This window comes from Bubalus bubalis, chromosome 5, assembly GCF_019923935.1.
Source record: "Bubalus bubalis isolate 160015118507 breed Murrah chromosome 5, NDDB_SH_1, whole genome shotgun sequence".
NCBI lineage: Eukaryota > Metazoa > Chordata > Mammalia > Artiodactyla > Bovidae > Bubalus > Bubalus bubalis.
Window position 1 is genome coordinate 31078354 of NC_059161.1, and position 17412 is coordinate 31095765.

The 17412-nt window shown below is 60.5% G+C and overlaps 3 protein-coding genes across 7 annotated transcripts in view; 1 reads left to right on the plus strand and 2 right to left on the minus strand.

Moving 5' to 3' along the window:
- Positions 1 to 796: 796 nt before the first annotated feature.
- On the minus strand, positions 797 to 11149 carry LOC123333843 (formin-like protein 5). The gene is made up of 7 exons (XM_045165890.1): positions 11071 to 11149; positions 10149 to 10760; positions 9994 to 10057; positions 9272 to 9389; positions 4113 to 6853; positions 2844 to 2940; positions 797 to 1897 (listed from the first exon to the last, which is right to left on the minus strand). Exons 1-5 carry the CDS (start codon positions 11147 to 11149, stop codon positions 6707 to 6709), a joined length of 1020 nt encoding a protein of 339 aa, XP_045021825.1. The 3' UTR covers positions 797 to 1897; positions 2844 to 2940; positions 4113 to 6706.
- On the minus strand, positions 3908 to 5784 carry LOC123333683. 2 transcript variants are annotated; one of them, XM_045165714.1, is made up of 3 exons: positions 5545 to 5678; positions 5262 to 5446; positions 3908 to 4478 (listed from the first exon to the last, which is right to left on the minus strand). In XM_045165714.1, exons 1-3 carry the CDS (start codon positions 5676 to 5678, stop codon positions 4075 to 4077), a joined length of 723 nt encoding a protein of 240 aa, XP_045021649.1. In that variant the 3' UTR covers positions 3908 to 4074. The 2 variants fall into 2 exon arrangements, with proteins under 2 accessions (XP_045021649.1, XP_044798822.2); XM_044942887.2 differs by having other exon boundaries at positions 5262 to 5784.
- The window catches only part of PRDM16 (PR/SET domain 16), a 338507-nt gene continuing 332006 nt past the window's right edge, over positions 10912 to 17412 (plus strand). For 3 of the 4 annotated variants that reach the window (XM_045165710.1, XM_045165711.1, XM_045165713.1), the window contains exon 1: positions 10912 to 11184. In XM_045165710.1, coding sequence (XP_045021645.1) covers positions 11148 to 11184 — 37 coding nt within the window. In that variant the 5' untranslated portion in view covers positions 10912 to 11147. The remainder of the gene's footprint in view (positions 11185 to 17412) is intronic. The other variant, XM_045165712.1, reaches the window with a different exon arrangement.

Genomic DNA, 17412 nt, shown 5'->3' on the forward strand with positions numbered 1-17412 from the left:
GCCCTCTGTGCTGTAGAGGGTACAAGGACTCCACTCCCTTCGATGGCTGAGGAGCACACCACGGTTTGGATTCACCACCTTTCATGTACCCACTACTGGTGATTTTAACATTCTTCAGTCATTTCAACTTAAGAAAGCTGCTGTCAAATCAGTCAATCGTATAGGAAATCAGTCCTGAATATTCATTGGAAGGACTGATGCTGAAGCTGAAGCGCCAATACTTTGGACACTTGATGCGAAGAACTGACTCATTGGAAAAGACCCTGATGCTGGGAAGGATTGAAGGCAGAAGGAGAAGGGGACAACAGAGGATAAGATGGTTGGATCGCATCGCTGACTCAATGGACATGAGTTTGAGCAAGCTCCAGGAGTTGGTGATGGACAGGGAGGCATGGTGTACTGCAGTCCATGAAGTCACAAAGGGTTGGACACAACTGAGCGACTGAACTGAACTGAAATTAAGCTTCTGTGGCTGGTCTCCCATTTTCAGGGATCTGTCTTGGGTGATAAAACTGGAAAACAAGTCAAGGAGATAGTTAACACAAATATCTGTGGGGTCGTTACCTCTGGGCTGGTTGAAGGGGATGCAATTAGGGGAAGGGGCTATACAGAGAACTTTGAAGAAAAATTATCACAAGCTCATGCTTCATTCACCCAGGAGCTGAGGTCAGTGCTCATGTTATACACTCCAGGTGTGCACATGCAGTCTTACACACTGACCCATCTGTGTGATCATTTCAAAACGGAAAAAACTTTAAAATGAACATACAGCTTTTAAAACATATGTTCTCAGTAGTGATTTTTAAATAACAGATTTATTGAGATACAATTAACATAGCACGACAGTCTCCATTTTTAAGTGGGTTGTCTGGGATGTTCCTGGTGGTCCAGTAGCTAAGACTCTGCTCTCCCAACACAGAGGACCCGGATTTGATCCCTAGATCCTACATGCTGCAACGAAGACTTTGCATGCTGCAACTAAAGATCCTGCACACTGCAATGAAGATCCCATGTGCTGCAACTAAGACCCGGTGCAGCAATAAAAACAAACAAACAGGGAAGACTTTAGTAAATAAATAAAGTGGGCATCTGTTTCCAGAACATTTTCATCTTCCCAGGAGGAAACCCTGTGCCAAGGAAGCAGTCACCTGCCACGTCCTCTCCCCTACCCTGGCAACCACTTGCTTCTTTTCTGTCTCTGTGGATTTGCCCATCCTGGACATGTCATGTAGGTGGAATGGAATGGTACATGACCTGCTCTGACTGGCTTCATTCGCCGACTTCATGCACACTGTGGTCCACATCACGGCTTCGTTCCTTGCTGTGACTGACACTCCTCCACTATACCGAGCAACCACATCTCATCTCCCCATCACGGGTGACTGTTGCGGTCCTCGCTCATTTCAACGTGATGACCCTGCAGCCAAACTCATCCTAGGCTCCGAGAGACCCCCAGGGCCCCCAGCTTCTGCTGGGGTCTGAGCAAATCCTTCAGGAAGCCTTAACAGTCTTTCGACTTAGAACCTGCGTTTCAAAAACAAAGGCTTGAAATGCCATCTGTGGTGTTGAATCCGTGATCACCGTTTAGACCCAGTTGTGCTGATGCAGGGAGACCTTTCTGATGTCCTGGGCGGAGCAGAGAAAGAGAGCAGCCAGGATGCCAGCGCTGCTTTTCTTATTTTGCAAAAAACATACACACAAAAGGAGAGTCACTAACCGCTGATTTGATTGGGAAGGCAGCCTTCAGCGAATGACATCATTGGGAGAACATAAATCTTGGTTTGTATGATTTATTTATGTTAAGAAATCCACATATGATGCTGAGTTTTCAATGGCTTTGTTTAAGTGATAGTTTTTCCTTTTTAGTGAAAGTTGGAGCGATGATAAACAGCTCCAGCTGTAAAAATTAAAGGCGGAGGTGAAGCCAAGGTGATTATTACACAAAAAAATCTGAGTTGTGGGGGGGGCATTTGGCCCTTCTCTCCTCTAAAATGAAAATTACCCTCTGCCACCATGTGCCATGAACAATTACCTGCTGTTTATTAATTAACCTCTTTTAAAAGCACCACATTTCTACTTGAAACTGTTATTGCTTTAATGTGAAAACTGGCTTATTCGTGTTTATTAGAACAACCCTATCCCATGTGGTCCAGGCTCAGTGCACACTTAACTGACACATATATTTTTTGAAATGACACATTTCATGATTGGAAATTTCTTCACAGAAGCCCAGATTCTAAGTCTGACTTGCTTGAAATGTTGGCTCCAAACCAGGCCCCCAAAGCCACTGGTCTGTGCCCCAGAATGGCCCTGGGATGCCCACACTGAGAGGGGTCCTGACTGTCCAGCAACAGCTAGACTCTGAGGAAATACAAAGCCTGGTGGCCAGGTCTTTCTGGACACAGGCAAATAAACATCTCGGTCATCATCAGGATCCCCCTTTGGAGCTCACAATTCTGTCAGGGCATGAAACCAGGAAAGGTCCCCGATGGAGACCCCTCCCTCTGCAGACATCCTTCGAGGGTCACCTGGAGCAGGGCTCTGTGTCAGCCAGGTGACTCCCACTGCACCTCCCAGGAAAGTTCTCGCTCCTCTGAGCACCAGTGTCTCCTCACTGTGGTTCCATGGTGTGGGATTAGGGCCATATGCACTGGGATGGAGCCCAAGGGTGGGAGTGACTGGGGCAGCCACCAGCACCCTGCCTGGCTCTGGAGCCCCAGTACCCCCTGGGCTCCATACTCCAGGCCAGGGAACTGAGGGACAGACCATATGTCTCCTGAGGATGCTCTTTCTGCCTGTGTCCACTGTCCCCAGCACCCAGCTGACCCCACCCACTCACTCACCCCTGAGCAAGTGGTCTTCCCTTTTCCAAATCATGCGTTGCACATCAGGGCATCTGGGTGGTTTGCTCATTGCTGCGTCCCTGTCACTTGGCACAGGCTGCTGGATGCAGGGTGGGGACAGGTAAAGGACAGGACGCTCAGCACAGGGCTGTGGCCCCATGGCCACAGCCTGGAAGGTCACCTGGACCTCCTCTCCCCCATTTCTAGGGCTAAGATCAGCCTTCGGGGATCCCAGGGTCACTTTCAACTCACTCAGCCCTCTTCATTCATTCATTCTTTCATTCACTGAGCTCCAAGCACTGGGACCCTGGGGGGGTGGGGGGCAGGGGGAGGGCAGAGTAAGATGCTCTGGAAGCTGCAGGTGTGCGGGAACAAACAGCCTTGACTTCAGCTCGCACTGTGTGACTGTAAGTTCAGGAGCCCCAGCCTTACCAGGGCATCTGGCTATAAGTCAATGATTGAATGAATAAATGAAAAGTCTGCACATGGTCTGAGAGCCTTGGCCTCTTAGCAGGCACATGGTGCCTGTGAGAGGCACTGAAGGCAGGGTGGGCCTGACTCTGGGAACCCATGAAGAGCCGCAGGGGGAGGGGAACCCACAGCTCCCAGAAGCCCCGTCCTTCATCCTAGTCCAACTGGCCCTCTGTGTCCTGCACGGGAGCAGAGAACAGCCCTCCATGAATCCAGGTCAGCCTGAGGGACAGGCTTTGGTTCTGGGAGAGGAGGGGTCAGAGGGCTCAGGGAACCCTGCTGATAGCCGTCCCAGCTCCAAAAACCTGAGCTCCCAGGAGGTGCCAGGCAGCACACTTGCCTACAGCTATGCCCACAACACCCACTTTTTCACCTCCATATTACACTGTGGGAAACAGATGCCCAGGAAGCTGGTGGGGGGCTGCCCCAGAGCCCCAGGTAGAATGGGGAAGCTTCTGGCTCTATCTAAGCTAAGCTCCTCTGATCTGCTCCCTCCCCCCACCCCAACCCTACCCTCCCACACCCCTCCACCCCCCCACCCCCATCCCCCACCCCCCCCCACCCCCATCCCCCACCCCCCCCCCACCCCCCGCCCCAACAGCTGCCTGCTTGTCGTGGAAGGGAAGCAGGGGGCATCCTGTGTGAGTGGCAGGGGCAGTGCTCAGGCAGTCCCTCTGCTGCCCCCTACCCAGCAGGACACTCATAATAACTTCACTGATACCACTGCGAGGGTGGGGGGACTCCCGTGAGTGAGGGGCTGCTACCCTAGCCCCTCAGTCCTCAGTGAGGTCCCCTGACCTGCCACTCTGGCCACCACTGGTCCTTCCTTCACTAGGGAACCTCCTGCGGATGTGCGAGGGCGGAGGAGGAGGGAGCTCCACTGCCTCGGAGGTGGATAAGTCCTGTCAGGGGCAGCACAGCCAAGAACCGCAAGTGCCAGCTCCCTCCCTGCAGCCCCAGGGTTGTGGGCTTTGGGTGCCTGAGGCAGAAGCAGGCGGCCCTGCCCCAGGGGACAGGAATCCTCTACCGATTCCATCAGCTTCGGGTCAGGCAGCACGAGGGGTAATTTTTTCCCCTGCCTGGGGCGGTCCTGGGCTCTTCTGTTTTCTTGCTTGTTCAGGACAGCTTCCTGCAATGACTGGTTTAGCAGCAGGTAAAAGGGACCTGGGGAAAGTGTGTCCATTTGGTCTCCCCTGGCCACCTGATTCCCCACCCCTTACCCTCCGACGGTCTTGTCCAGAGAAGCAGTGAGCAGCCAGGACATTTGGGCAGGCCATGCCCCTCCCCTGAATGAAGGCATTCAGTCCCTCAATTCTCTCCCTTACCGGCTCAGCTTCATAGTTTAAGGCTGATATTTTTTTCTTTAATTTTAATCTTTTGGCCCTGCATCTTGGCATGTAGGATCTTAGCTCGCTGACCAGGGATCGGCTCTGCGCCCCTGCATTGCTAGGGAAACGCTTAACCACTGGACCACCCAAGGAAGTCCCCAGGCTGATCTTTAAACCCAAGGTCATGCCCCAGGACCCCTCCCAGACACGCTGGCCAACCCCCGCCGCGGCATATAGGGGGCGGTGGTAAATTCCCTTCTAGGAGCTCAGCTGGAATCCTGTCCCCTCCGGGGCAGTCCCATCACCCACCCTTTGCGAGATCTGGGGTGTCCGGTGGTACCACCCCGAGAGTAGGAGCCTGTTGCCTTAAAAATCTTTCTGCACGCGGGGCCTCAAAGGAACCTGAGAGAGTCGCCCAGGGCGAGCAACACCCCGGCCAGAGGCTGAGCGGAGACGCCTGGGCGCCAAGAGGGACCCTCACACCTCCACCACTGCGCCCGCGGAGAGGGGAGTTCCGGGGTGAGGGCGGCGGGGGGAGATGGAGGAGATGGAGGGAGGGCGGCGATCGCTAGGCGCAACCTGGGCCCCTTCTAGTCTGTGCACGACAGCTGAACCTCACCGGCGCAAACCTGGCCCCAAAGGGTGGGCAGAACTGGGCCCCGTCGGGCGTTTTCCAGGTCCTCTCTCCCCGCCAATCCCACATCAACCCTGGGAGGGGCGCAGGAACATATGGCCCCGTTGCACAGGTGGGGAAACTGAGGCTCGGAGAAGCATCTCCCCGCAGCTCCTCCTCCGGGGTCACGTCTGCAGCGGGACCAAAGGAGAAATTTGGTTTCCAAACTAACGGGGTCGGGGTAGGGGGAGGGCAGGGACCAAGGTCCGGAGGAGAGAGCTTTGCAAACCGAGGCGTGGATTGCCGGCAAGCCGACTGCGGGAGTCTGTTTCGGTACCGGCGGCCCGGCGGTGAGCTCGGCTCTGGGGCGTCTGGGGACGCGGAGGACCGGCTCGCACCCAGAGGCTTCCGGGACTCCGACATCCGGAAAGCAACGCTGCTCGCCGTTTTCGTTGTTTCCAGGGCTCTGCCCGCCCGCAGCCGAAACCAGGAGCAGAGAAGGCGGCGGCCGCGTCCACGCGGGCAGCATTCCGGAGCGACCACAGTGCCACCTTTACTGGGCGGAGCTCTGCCTGCGTCGCGGGGCCAGGGCGCTCAGGGGAACGAAGTTGCTCCCCGTATGCACGGGCGGGAGGCCCAGGGATGCGGGAAGCGCGAGGGTCCCCTTTCCAGGCGGCACTGGGTGAACGCGAGGCTCAGAATCCGCGCAAACTGGACGACGAAATTCGTGAGCGGCTTTTGAAAGGCCCTGGGATGAAGGGGGAAACCGTGGGAAACCGATTCCGTTTACCGCTCTCCGAGGCCGGAGCCCGAGCCCGCGCGCGGTGACGGGAGCCGCGCGACTCAGCCGCGGAGTTCGGCCCGCTTGGCGCGCCGCGGGGAAGGAGTCACCGGGCGCCTCCTGCGCATCCTGGGCCGCCAGTTTGGGCCGGCAATCCGGGGCATCTCCCACCTGGCTCAAAGGAGGGAGGTCAAGCCCACAGCCTCAATCTCTTAAAAAAAAAAAAAAAAAAGAAAGAAAGAAAAAGAAAGAAAACGAAAGTCCCGGTTACACGCCTCCTCCCGAAGCCTGGGGCAGTCCCCAGCTGGGATTCCCAGGCACCTGTGTTCCTGAGCGGTGGCGCCCAGGCCAGGACCCCAGGACCAGGCAGAAGAATCAGCAGGCCCTCCCAGGAGGCGGCCCGTGTACAGAAGACAGTGTCCCCCTGCCCCGGTTCCGAACATCTGGGGTTTGTTCGGCATCTGCTGCATGGTTCACATTCCAGGGAAGTCTTGGTTGGAAGCATCCAGACCCTCTCTGCAACCCACTCCAGAAGCAGGGAGTCGGTGTGGGTGCCCGGCCAGGAGGCGTCTGCTCTGAGCTGCAGAGGGAAGGCTTTGGCACATGGCTTCTGAACTCGCTGGGCCAGAAATCAGGACCTGTGTCCTTCTGTCGTGTAACCTTGCCTGGGTCACAGCGAGTGCCTCTCGGTCTGGGGTAGGAAGAGGGTCAAACAGGAGCCTGAAATATCAGCCCCAGGATCCAGGGAGGTGCCTGTGGTTCCAGGTGAGGCGCAGTGCTGGGGCAGCACCCATGGCAGGCCAGTGTGGAGGTCCGGCTGGGGAAGAAAGGGCTCTGTAGGTTGTCTGTGCCCCCCACCCCCTTGCTGGACCAAACTCTGATCACCCCGGGCTGGAAGGCATTCAGTCCCCGAAGGGTCCCCTACTGGGCTCCTCCAAACCATCTCCATTTTCTTCTCTGTGTAGTTGGGAACCATACTGCTTGTCCCTAAGCGTTCCTCGTGGTCTTCCTCCTGCTGCTGCTCAAATAGGAGCCATTCCCATTCTGGGCAGAATGTGCCCAGAGAGGGAGACCTCTGTCTCAGCCGGACGCCTGGCCCCAAGTTGGAGGTGGGGCAAGGCTGGCGGTCTGGACCCCATCCTGGGGCAGTTCCGGAACTCGGAACTCGGAGAGGAGCCCCAGCTTATAAACTAATGGAGCTTGCTTTTATTTCCCCAGCTACTGTTTTTCAGAGCAAGAATCTGAGGGTGAACAAAACTTGACCTGGAATCCGATGGAACTGGGAAACTGAGTACCTGAAGCCAGTGGTCAAGTTCAGCGAGCACAGAGGGGAACCTAACAGGGTCACTGCATCTGGGTCGTAGGCTGCCCATTCCCACCTCCCAGTGCATCTCTGATCCTGCACCTCCAGGCACACAAACCTCGCCATACAGACCTCCTCTCCACAGACCAGGCCTCCACAAGTGGGCATGGGGCCCACTTGCTCCTGGCCGAGCAAAGGGACCCTCTAGCCCCGCAGTGTGGACCCTGGGAGTGCATGACGCCTTGGTCTGGGTTTCTTGGGAGCCCCAGGCCCACAGAGGCTTCTTGACAGCCCTGCAGGACTAATTTCACTTGCTCCCTCCCAAACCCAGCCTTTTCCCAAAGGAGTTCATCTGGTCTTGGGTCTCCAACCACACTTCCTCTCTTGCTGGGAAGGCTGGGAGTCGGCTGGGCTCTGGGTTGAAGCAGGATTCTAGACTGTGGCAGAAGCTGCTGGTAAAAGTCCCTCTCCCATGCCCTAGATCCCAGGGTTGAAGTCCGTTCCCAAACTTCTTAGGGTGTAGAGCACACGGCTGCCCACACCCCATCCGCCCTCGGATGGTCTGACAGAGCTGGAAGTGCCCCTGAGGAGGGCACCAGGGACGACGGGGATGGGTGGCACTTCTGCACCGCCAACCCCAGCGCGGGGTCCCCAAGTCCCTGCACCAGTCATGAGAATCCCCAAAGCTTAGCTCACTTTGAAAAATGGCCTTTCAACCTTTTAGTACCATTGAAATGAAAACAGCCCGTCTTCTGCCTCCACTGGCCTGGCTTGTTTCCCCAAGACTCCTAAAGTCAGCAGGGAGGGGTTAGTTGGGGGGAAGGGGGGCAGGACATGGAGCTGGCTGCCGGGAGGACCTGTATCTGATTTTCTCTGTTCCACCCCTTCACTCTCCAGTACTCTCCCTGAAGCCTGACCTGCTTGCTCTTGGTCAGGTCTAAGTCTCACCACGCGGGGGCAGGGCCTGGCCAGGCCAGGCCAGGCCATGGCCTTGGGGACGGCCTGCCGGGGCTTCTCTAGTTGACGAGGCTAATTTGAGAGAGTGCCCTGGGGGTGTCAGTACCTCAGCTGCCTTCCTGGCCATCCCTGATCGCTAGTTTACCCCTCCCCAGGCAGGCTCTGAGCTGAGCCCCTCCCCACCCTCCAGGGCCCTGGGGGACCACAGGAAAGAGACAAGGGCACCAAACGGCTCTCTCTGCAGGACACCTGCCCTCTTTCCCCGGGCTGGCGGGCTGGCTGGTGAGGGTGTGATCCCAGAGTCTGAAGGGTGCTCCACAATTTTAATCACCTCTTGAGCTGAGGGAGGGAGCGTGGAGAGGTCCCGAGTGAGCTGGAGCACCCCCAGAAGGAAGCTGGGCCTTCCTGACCTCGGGTCCTGTGGGTGCCTTCGGGGTGAGAGAAACAGTGCAAAGCTGGGGATCTGGGTGGGGAAGGGACCCTCACAGCAGGTGGGGGTGCTTCACAGGAGCCACTGTAGCACCCTTGGCCTAAAGGAGCTGGGAGAACATGGGGTGCAGAGGTATGAGGGTGACCTTGTGTTTTCTCTGGCCAGCGCCCAGCCCTGTTTTGCTCCGGCTAGAGCCTGCAGTGGTTGGGTGGGGCAGACAGTTCCAAATGAAGGACTCCAGCCACCTTCCTCCCTCTCCCAGCGACTCTTCCCCTCACATACTCTGGGCAGAGGGGAGGTCTGAGCCCACTAGGACCTGCAGCCATGCCCTACTCCCCCTGCAAGTGCGGACTCCCCTGCAAGCCCCTGAGGGGCCAGTAGCAAGGCCCAGGAGCCCTCTGATCGAAGTCTCCGAGGAAAGATGGTCAGGGTTTGGGACAGGACGAGGGGGAGGGCTGGGATGGAGGACAGGCAGCCGAAAGGCGGGTGGGCCATGAGACTGAGCTGCGGGTGAATTCCGCGCTGCCACCACGGGCAACACTCACCGAGGGCTGGAAACAGTGGAGGTGGCAGTCGGTGGGCACCAGAGCCGGGCAGAGAGTGCCTTCTCCATCCAGGGCGGTGAGGGGGCTCCAGACTGGACACCCTCCAGCAGTAGGGGCTCTGTCAGGGTTGGGATCCCCGCAGGGAAGCAATTCGAACTACAGAGAGGCCAGGGCGGAAGGCCCAGCACACTGCCGCTGGCTTTTGACAAGCGGGGCTTCTTCCAGCGGCTTCTCCTCTGGGGTAGCGTGGGCCATGCACCCCTCGCCATCAGGGTGCCTCTGCTAGGACTCCGGGATCTCAGGGTAGTTCCTTGGACACTGCCAGTTCACCTCCGTTATGGCAAGGGCACGGGGTTCCGAATGTAGATCCCAGAGGAGGCCCCACTGGTCTCCCTGCACAATAAAGGGGAGGGGCGCGCCCGGACCCCCTCGGAGCAACAGAGACCCCGCACCGCTGCCCAGGACCCCTCTCCGGCTCAGGCTAACTCTGCGGGCAGCTCCAAGTCCCGGAGACTGGCTGAACCCCGGTAGTTGAAAGGGCGAGGGGATGTCAGCTCTTCCGTTTGCTTCCAATTCATTCTTGAATCCCAAACATGCTCGACAGGCCAATTCTCACCGTCCCCACCAGGGCCCTGGGCCCGGACCCCCGGCCTGCGCCCAGCCTTGCCCCTCCATTGCCGCACCTCCTAATTTGAGGGCTGCGGGGCAGAAGAAACACTCACCCAGTCGGCTCCCACCCGGACTCCGGCACCTGCTCCTCCGCCCGCTCTCCAGCCCGAGACGCACCTGGGCCGCGAGAGGCGAGGGGGACGTGTCCCCAGAGGCTCCGTTCGCTCGTGGTGGCCCAGCTTGGGCGCTCGCGCCGCTGGGTACTCACCTGGGACCGCGGAGGCAGGAGAGCGCGGGCCTGCCCGAGGGAGGCGAGGTGCGGGGCGCCGGGCGTTGGGACGGCTGCCCGGGTGCCACCTCCCCAGTGTCCCGCGCGCTGCTCCCCGCAGCTCCGCGCGAGACCGAGGGCGGCGGGTCCGAGTACCGCCCGCCGGCCGGGGCAGTGGCTGAGCGCGGAGCTGGCGGCGCTGCCGCTGTTGTTTTTGAGCCGCGAAGCCCGAAGCTAGAGCGGTTGGGTGGGGGCGAAGGGGAGGGGGCGGGGGCCGGGGAGGCCCGAGGGGGGCGGCGGGGCCCGAAAGGGGCTTCGGAGGAGCCGGGTTCGGGAGATCGCGAGCCAGGGGCAGGGGCGGAGGGGAGAGCCAGGAGGAAAGCGGGCTGGGACGACGGTGAACGCGAAGCTTTTTAATTAGTAATAAAATGCAATAAAACGAAGCAAAACCAGCCAGACCCGCGTCCGAACTGTCGGCGCGTTTGCCCCCAGATCCAAGGAAGTCTTGAGGACAAACGCCGCCGCCACTCCATCTTTGGCCCAGCTGGGGCGGGAGCAGCCGCGCGACGCGACGCAGGGGAGGGGGGGGAGTCACCTCGCCTCCGGGGCCACCTGGGTCTTTTTAAAGTGTCCGGGGTGCGGGCCCCGGGCGGGAGCGCGGAGCACGGAATGTTTTCTTAAAGGGCCAGTTCCTAGCTGCGCGGAAAAGGGGGGGGAGGGAGGGAGGGGGCGGGGGGGGTGAGAGATAAGTGAGGTGAAGACCGGGAAGGCCGAGGAGAGCCCCCCAATCCCGCGCCGAGGAGGCGGCGGCGGCGGCGGCGCGACGATGAAGACGATGAATACATTGCAAAGTTTTTTTGGCCCCGGCGAGGGGTGTCAGATTGAGTGCTCTGTGCGCATGTGCGAAGGTGTCCAAACTGACAATGCTGGGGAGATGAAGATAGTGTGTAGCTGCTTCTGGACTCAAGGAGGAGGAGAGAGGTTCCGCGAGCCGACACCATGCGATCCAAGGCGAGGGCGAGGAAGCTAGCCAAAAGTAAGTCTCCCGCGCTCGGCCGCGCCGCGCCGCCGGGCCCGGGCCGCGGGCCGGGGCGTCCGGGCCAGGGGTGCGCGTCGGGGCGCGGCCGGCGCGCCTCAGGCTCTCGGCCCCCGGATCGGCCGCGCGGCCCGGGGGCTGCTCCGCCTCCCGCGCTCCAGGGCGGCCGGGCTCGGCGCGGAGGCTCGGGGCGCCCGGGCCGCGCGCTCCCCGAAGGCGCCGGCCCCCTCCTCGCCGAACCCCCTCCCCCCCCCCCCCCCAGTGTCAGGCGCTCGGGCCCGGGAACCCGAGGCGCGCGGTGGGGGCCGGGGAGGGGGGCGGAGGGGGAGGGCTAGGGGTGGAGGGGAGCGAAAAGCGAAAGTTAGTGAAAAGTTGACGAAAGGGGAGAGCAACTTTTTCCTCCTCGCTCGCTCTCTCCCTCTCTCTCCGAGTGGCTCTCAGTCCTGGTCAAATCATATTCCGGGCTTTTGAAATAGTGGGCGCTAGAGCACCGCCTTTGGCGTCCGCCAGCCGGGCGCAGAGGAGGGAGACCCCGAGCCGGGGAGGGGGCGGAGGAGGGGGCGCGGGCCGGCGCCCACCCGGCTCCGCGGGCGCAAAGGCAGGGGTGGTGTCGGCAGGATAGCCATAGCCACTGGGAGAGCAAAATGGAGATGTTTCCCTGGGCTTGGAACTGTGGTCGTGAAGTTTATTCCCAACTGGTGCCCCGTGCGGCGGCGGGCGCTTCTCTGCGACTCCGGCAGCCCGCGCGGCCGCCCCGGCGCCGGTGCCCCCGGCAGGAGGGTCCCCACCGGACCGCCTTCCTCCCCGCCGCCACCCCGACCTCGGTCCCGCTCGGACCCTCCAGCTACCGCTCGCCTGGCACAGCCCCGGGGCCCGGCGGGGACTGAGCTGCCCCCGGCGAGACTGCCGGGTCCCCGGTCTTACTTTCTCTTTCGCTCCGTCTCGGGCCGAGCCCCGGGCTCCGCGCGCACAGCCCGCCGCCGGCCGGGTCCTCGCCGCCGGCCGGGTGCGCTCGCCGCCCACCCCGCAGCCCGCCGCGGCGCCTGGGGCCGCCCGCGCACCCTCCGCGCCCCGGTCGCTGGCTCCATTCACTGACAGGCCCACCGGTCCGGGGCTGCGGCCCGAGAGGCGGGCAGGTGGGGGCAGCGGCGCCGCGGCCCGGCGAGCGCGGCTCCCGAAGCCCGGCCGCGGCCCGGCTGCAGCGAAGCGGCGAGCGTCGCCGGGGGCGTTCTCGGCGCCTCCAGCTCTCGCCGCCCCCTCCTCCCCGGCCGCCCGCCCATTTGCTCCCCCTTGGGAATCCCTGAGGGACCCGCTCCCCTTGGGAATCCCTGCGGGACCACCAGGCCGATCAGTCCGCTCCTCCTGGGCCAGATCCTGCCCGGCCGGGCCTCGCAGCGCCCAGGGCCGAGCCCCCAAGCATGAGCCCAGGGGGCGCGAAACTCACGGCAGTTTTCCGAAGAAGTTCTACCCTCTCGGTTCGGTGGTCGGCCGACTCGGCCCGAGAGCCCCCGCTCCACGCCCAGTTGTAGGCCGCGCGTTAGGCCCGCGGGGGAAAAGCAACTTCCAGCCTCCACAGGACGCCCCTGGACCCGCCCGCGGCCGCTCGGGCCCCTCGCTGAACCGCCCGTTTTCAGTCTCCTGTGCCCAGTGCTCCTGGCCTCGGCCTCCCTGGCCTTCTGTGACCTCTGGCCCCTCTTGGTGCGAAAGAGGCCCTGTGTTTAGTGGCTGGTGCGGCTGGACTGTGTGTGTGTTACCTGTCCGCCGGCAGACGCGTGGAGTGTGCGTGTTCATGTGTATATCGGGGTCTGTTTGTGCACCGCGAATCTTCTCAGTGACTCGGCAGGCCGCCCAGGTCAGACTCCCTGAGGAAGGGCCCGAAGGTGAAGTGAGAAAGTGGAAGGCGGCCGAATTCTCGCCAGGCCTTCGCTGCAAGCGAGAGGCCGGCTCCCTGCGCTCGGCGCGGCCGGGGAAAGTTCGGAGCGTCCCCCACCCGCCGGTATGGCCCACAGCTCTCTCTTCCACCCGAGACAGGTGGGGAAGATTCCCGGTCTGGCTCTGCTCGGGGCCTAGAATGGATGCCTGGCATCGACCTGCAGCCTGGCTCAGCAGCAGGAGAACTGGACTCAAGGGGAGGGCAGAGCACAGAGTTCCTTTTCCTGGGAGTCCTTATGGAGAAAAACGCAGCGCCAAGCAGGTCTGTCAGGCCCAGACCCAGATGGAGCCACACTGGAGCGAGCTCTGGGAACTCCTCCTGCCTGGGTCGCACAGCTAGGACAGCTGCCCCCAGCCCTCCCCAAGAAGGTGGTTCAGGCAGGCACGGGGACCTCATTGCCTGCTGGACACAGAGCACTGGGTCCACTGGGAAATTTCATTTCTTTGGATGATATTTTTGCCAGATGTGGACATCCCTGGGGACCTGACTCCATTACCTGAATCCCCACGGCAGCGGGGCAGTCCTGGTGCCACCAACAGAACCTCCGCCTCCAAGCTACATCCCGCCAGGGTCAGGGGCCTGGGGGAGGGGAAAGAGGTCGTGGTCACAGGGCCAGTGTGCTGCACAGGGCTGTGCCTGCAGTCATGTGCCAGGCATGGAAGGACAGCCAGGTTGTGGTGGTGGTGGGATGTTGTGATCCCCTGATTCAGAGCTTGGGGACTGCTCCAGACAGTGTATCTGGGGCTCTAACTTCGTTTGTGTGTCCCCAGGACCCCTTTCCAGGGCCTCTCTCCTGCTGAGTCTATGTGTTGGGTGAGCTGGTAGTACCTTTGGAGCCCGCATTGGGGGCTCTGAGTTGCAGGGGCAGAGGCCACTGGGGCTCTCAGGCCGGGGCTACGGATCAGCGGCTGGAAGCCCTCTGTCTCAAGCTGCCTGGGAAGGCTGATCTGGGTGAGGACAGGTCTGGCAGGGTCCCCTCACACTCGGTGGGGCTTGGCTGGTCAGTGGGAAATCAGGCGTCCCTGCCCTGTATTTAAAAATGAAATGGCACACAAAAGCTTTGTGTTCCTGGCGCTGTTGGGAGCCAGGTGGGCAGGTCAGCACAGCCATCGTGCCCTCCTGACCTCTTCACAGCACAGCTGCGGGACCCTGTGTGAGGGAGGATGTGCCCCCAAAACTGTGTCCAGCCAGGGTCCCCATGGGAGCACCGGTGAGGCCTGATCCCCATGGAGGCAACAGACCCCAGAGTCCTAGATACGGTATATTTCAGGCCTGGGAAGTTACCCTTCGCAGCTGCCAGCTACCACCTAGCCTCTGGGATGGGGTGAGAGTGGGGGTGGGTGGGGGCTGCTACCCCGATACCTCCTTGGAAAAGGGTCTGTGCGACAGGGTTGGGGAGACTGGCTGCAGGCTGAGCTCCCAGCCGGTTCCTTCTCCCCAGCAGAAACAGACCAGGCTCCCGACTTGCTGGGCCCAGCCCTTCTCCCACCCTGGGGGAATCCTGCCCCTTCTACCAGTCCTCTTCCAGGAGCCTGGACAGCAGCTTCCCATCTGGATGCTTGGTAGGGCAGCAGCGCCAGGAAATGTCCAGCGGGAGTCTGGCGGCTCTCCCCGCTTCGGACGAAAACGTGGAGGCCTCGGTGGAGGGGCGGGATGCAGGGCTGGCGGCCAAGGCCAGGTGCCCCGCGGCGGTGCGTGGATGGCCCTCAAGCTCTAGCTGGCTAGGGGCCCCTCGGATGTGCTAGGGCAACGAGGCCTGCGGGAGGGGAGATGCGGGTTCATGGCGTGACCTCCCCCTGGGGCTACCTGGGGGAAGGGGAGCCGCTGGGCCCAGGGGCTGCTCAGGGCTACTGAGCCCCATCACCTCAGGCTGCTCAGGGCTGCCGGCTTCTCCTCTCAGCCGCTGGCCTGGAGCAGGTGCGGGCTGAGCCTCCCCCACCCTCCAACGGCCCCAGTTCACCAGGCAGCTCCCCTCTGGGCTGAGTGCGGGGCAGGTGACCCAGTCCGGGGATTCTGTTGAGAGTCCTGGTGTGGGTGGTGGGGCCAGCCCGGGGGTCCCATCAAGGAGCCCCTTGGGGGAGGGTCGCCAGCTTGCTGGGCCTCCGTGGGAGCGATTAGCCCCCTGTTTTATTCAATTAGGAGGCAATTAGGGATCCTTGGGGGCTGGGCTAGTAATTAAGGTGCCATATAATTAGAGTTTCAACAAAAATTATCCAGGATTAAAAATCTTGTGAATAATTTCGTTAAAAAATTTCAAATAGCGTTAAATACAATTTATCAGGTTTTGAATCAAACCCGTGTAACAAGTCTTGGACGCTGCAGCTCACGTAGCCGGTGCGGGAGTACAAGGAACAGCCGGGGCACCGTCCCCGCGCGGCAGAGAAACTTCTAGAGGCCGACCGGCCCGGCCTCGCCGCGGGCGCGGACTCCGGCTGTCCTGGGCTCCAGACGGCGCGGGCCGGGGCGCGGGGCCTGAGAACCCCGGGCTGAGCCGATAGTCACCGCGGCTTGGAGTTCTCCGCGCACAAAGTCGCTGCAACTCCGGCGGGCGTTGCGGGGCCCGCGTCTACACGCGCCTGAGGTCGGTGGCGGTGGCTCCGTCCGCCGGAGCGCCCCAGGGCTCAGCCCAGCCCTCCGCTTCCGCGGCCGCAGTCCGCCCCCAGGGCTCTCAGCCTCCCTGGATTTCCTGGACAGAAAAGGGCGGCCTCCGCATCCCGCTCCCCCCCCACCCCGACTGCTGACCCTCGCCCAGACTCCGCGGGCTGTAGACCGTCTGCGGTTCCAAGTCGCTTCGCGGATCTGGGACCCGAGATACGTGGGAGCGCGCCCGGAAGACTAGGTCTCAGTTGGGCGGGTGCGGGAAAACCGAGGTGAGGGTGGAGGTTCGGCTTTCCAGGAGCGATCTCTGCTTTACGCCAACTTGGCGCTGGGGCCGTTCGCTCCCGCGCGCACCTGCAGGGAGACCCCCGAGCAGAGCAGGCTGCAGCCTGAGCCGCTGCCCAGATTTCTGTCACCGCCGCAGCCTCGGGGAGACGGGCCTGTAGAGGTGCTCATGGTCCACTTGGGAGACTTCACTCACCCCCTTTCACTGACCCTGGGAAGGATAAAGTATGGTGAGCTGGCACCACTTTTCTGGGTAAGAAACCCAGGGCACAGAGAGGTCAAATAACCTGACAAGGTCACACAGCAAGTTAACGGTGAAACTGAATGTCACTTTAGTAAAGCCCTCCAGGGTTTTCTGTTTAGTACCCTGCCCCCCACCAGGGCACTGCCGGCTGCAGTTAATTCCAAGGATTTTTTTTTTTTTTTTAATGTATCAGGTTTTAAGAATTTTCCCAGGGCCAGTGGTCAGCTTGTAACAGGTCTATTTGTAAAAAGCAAAGAAGACGTCCATGTGCATACAGCTTGTGAATGCAACTGGCTACCTTCAGCCTCCTTCAGACTGGATTCTTTCCCTACCCAGGACTGGACTCTTCTACTTTGCTCTCCCTACTCAGGTTGAGCAGAGGCCTTGTCTGGGTGTCTCTAGCCCTTGGCTCTGGGAGTCCTCTCCCCAGGACAGGTGCAGGAAAGCTGGAATATTGACCAGGGCTTGGTCTTGTCTGCACCCGTTATTGCCTTTTGCCTGAGCCATGCAGGGGGTGTTGGACCTGCTGGCTCACCTTCCTACCGCCACCCCCACCTCAAATCTGGAGGGACATAATCCTGCCCCTCCCCCAGGCAGTTGGGAAGAGGAGGAGCTGTGGTCGTGGACCAGACTGACCCACAGGGCTGGCGGCTGCAGTTGCAGGTCCAGCCGGGAATCAGCCGCTGTTCCTCAAGTCTGGGCACTTCACAGGCTCCAGCCAGGGCCACTGTGGCCATTCTAGGCTGGCCAGTGCTCCTGAGCTCTCGGTGCTCCCAGGGCATTCCTGGGTGGCCTCTTCGGCTCTGACCACTCTCCTGTCTCTGGGTTTCCCCAGCCAGTCCTCCTCGGTCTGGAGGTGCTCTGGCCAGGCTGCGGCCTCTTTCTGGACTCCGAGGAACAATGCCCTGGGGCTGCCGATAGGAGTGCACCGGCCTGAGATACATATTTGTTTAATAGTTAACATTCTGTGAAAAAAAAAAAAAAAGGGAAGAAAGTCAGATTCTGGTGAAGGCTTTGCTTATTTTATATCCACTATAACTATTTCTGTCCATGAAAATTGGCTTAATTATATCAATGGAATGTTTCTTTTTCAATTCTGTATGCAATTAGTCCATCTTGCCGGCTGCAATTTATTTTAATAAAAAAATAAACCAGTGGTGTGTTCAGT

Bases quoted from the DNA above. Each gene is read 5' to 3' on its own strand.
- LOC123333843 (XM_045165890.1), bottom strand. From the start codon at position 11,149: ATGGTGTCGGCTCGCGGAACCTCTCTCCTCCTCCTTGAGTCCAGAAGC. The intron at 9,390-9,993 runs GTGAGTGTTTCT...CAACCCTGACAG, and splicing joins TCCGGGTGGGAGCCGACTGG to AGCCCCTACTGCTGGAGGGT. The intron at 6,854-9,271 runs GTGAGTGTTGCC...TTTCTTCCCCAG, and splicing joins TCCACTGTTTCCAGCCCTCG to CCGGACCTCCACACTGGCCT.
- LOC123333683 (XM_044942887.2), bottom strand. From the start codon at position 5,784: ATGCTGCCCGCGTGGACGCGGCCGCCGCCTTCTCTGCTCCTGGTTTCG. The intron at 4,479-5,261 runs GTGAGGTTCAGC...CACTTTCCCCAG, and splicing joins TTGGGGCCAGGTTTGCGCCG to GTCCCTTTTACCTGCTGCTA.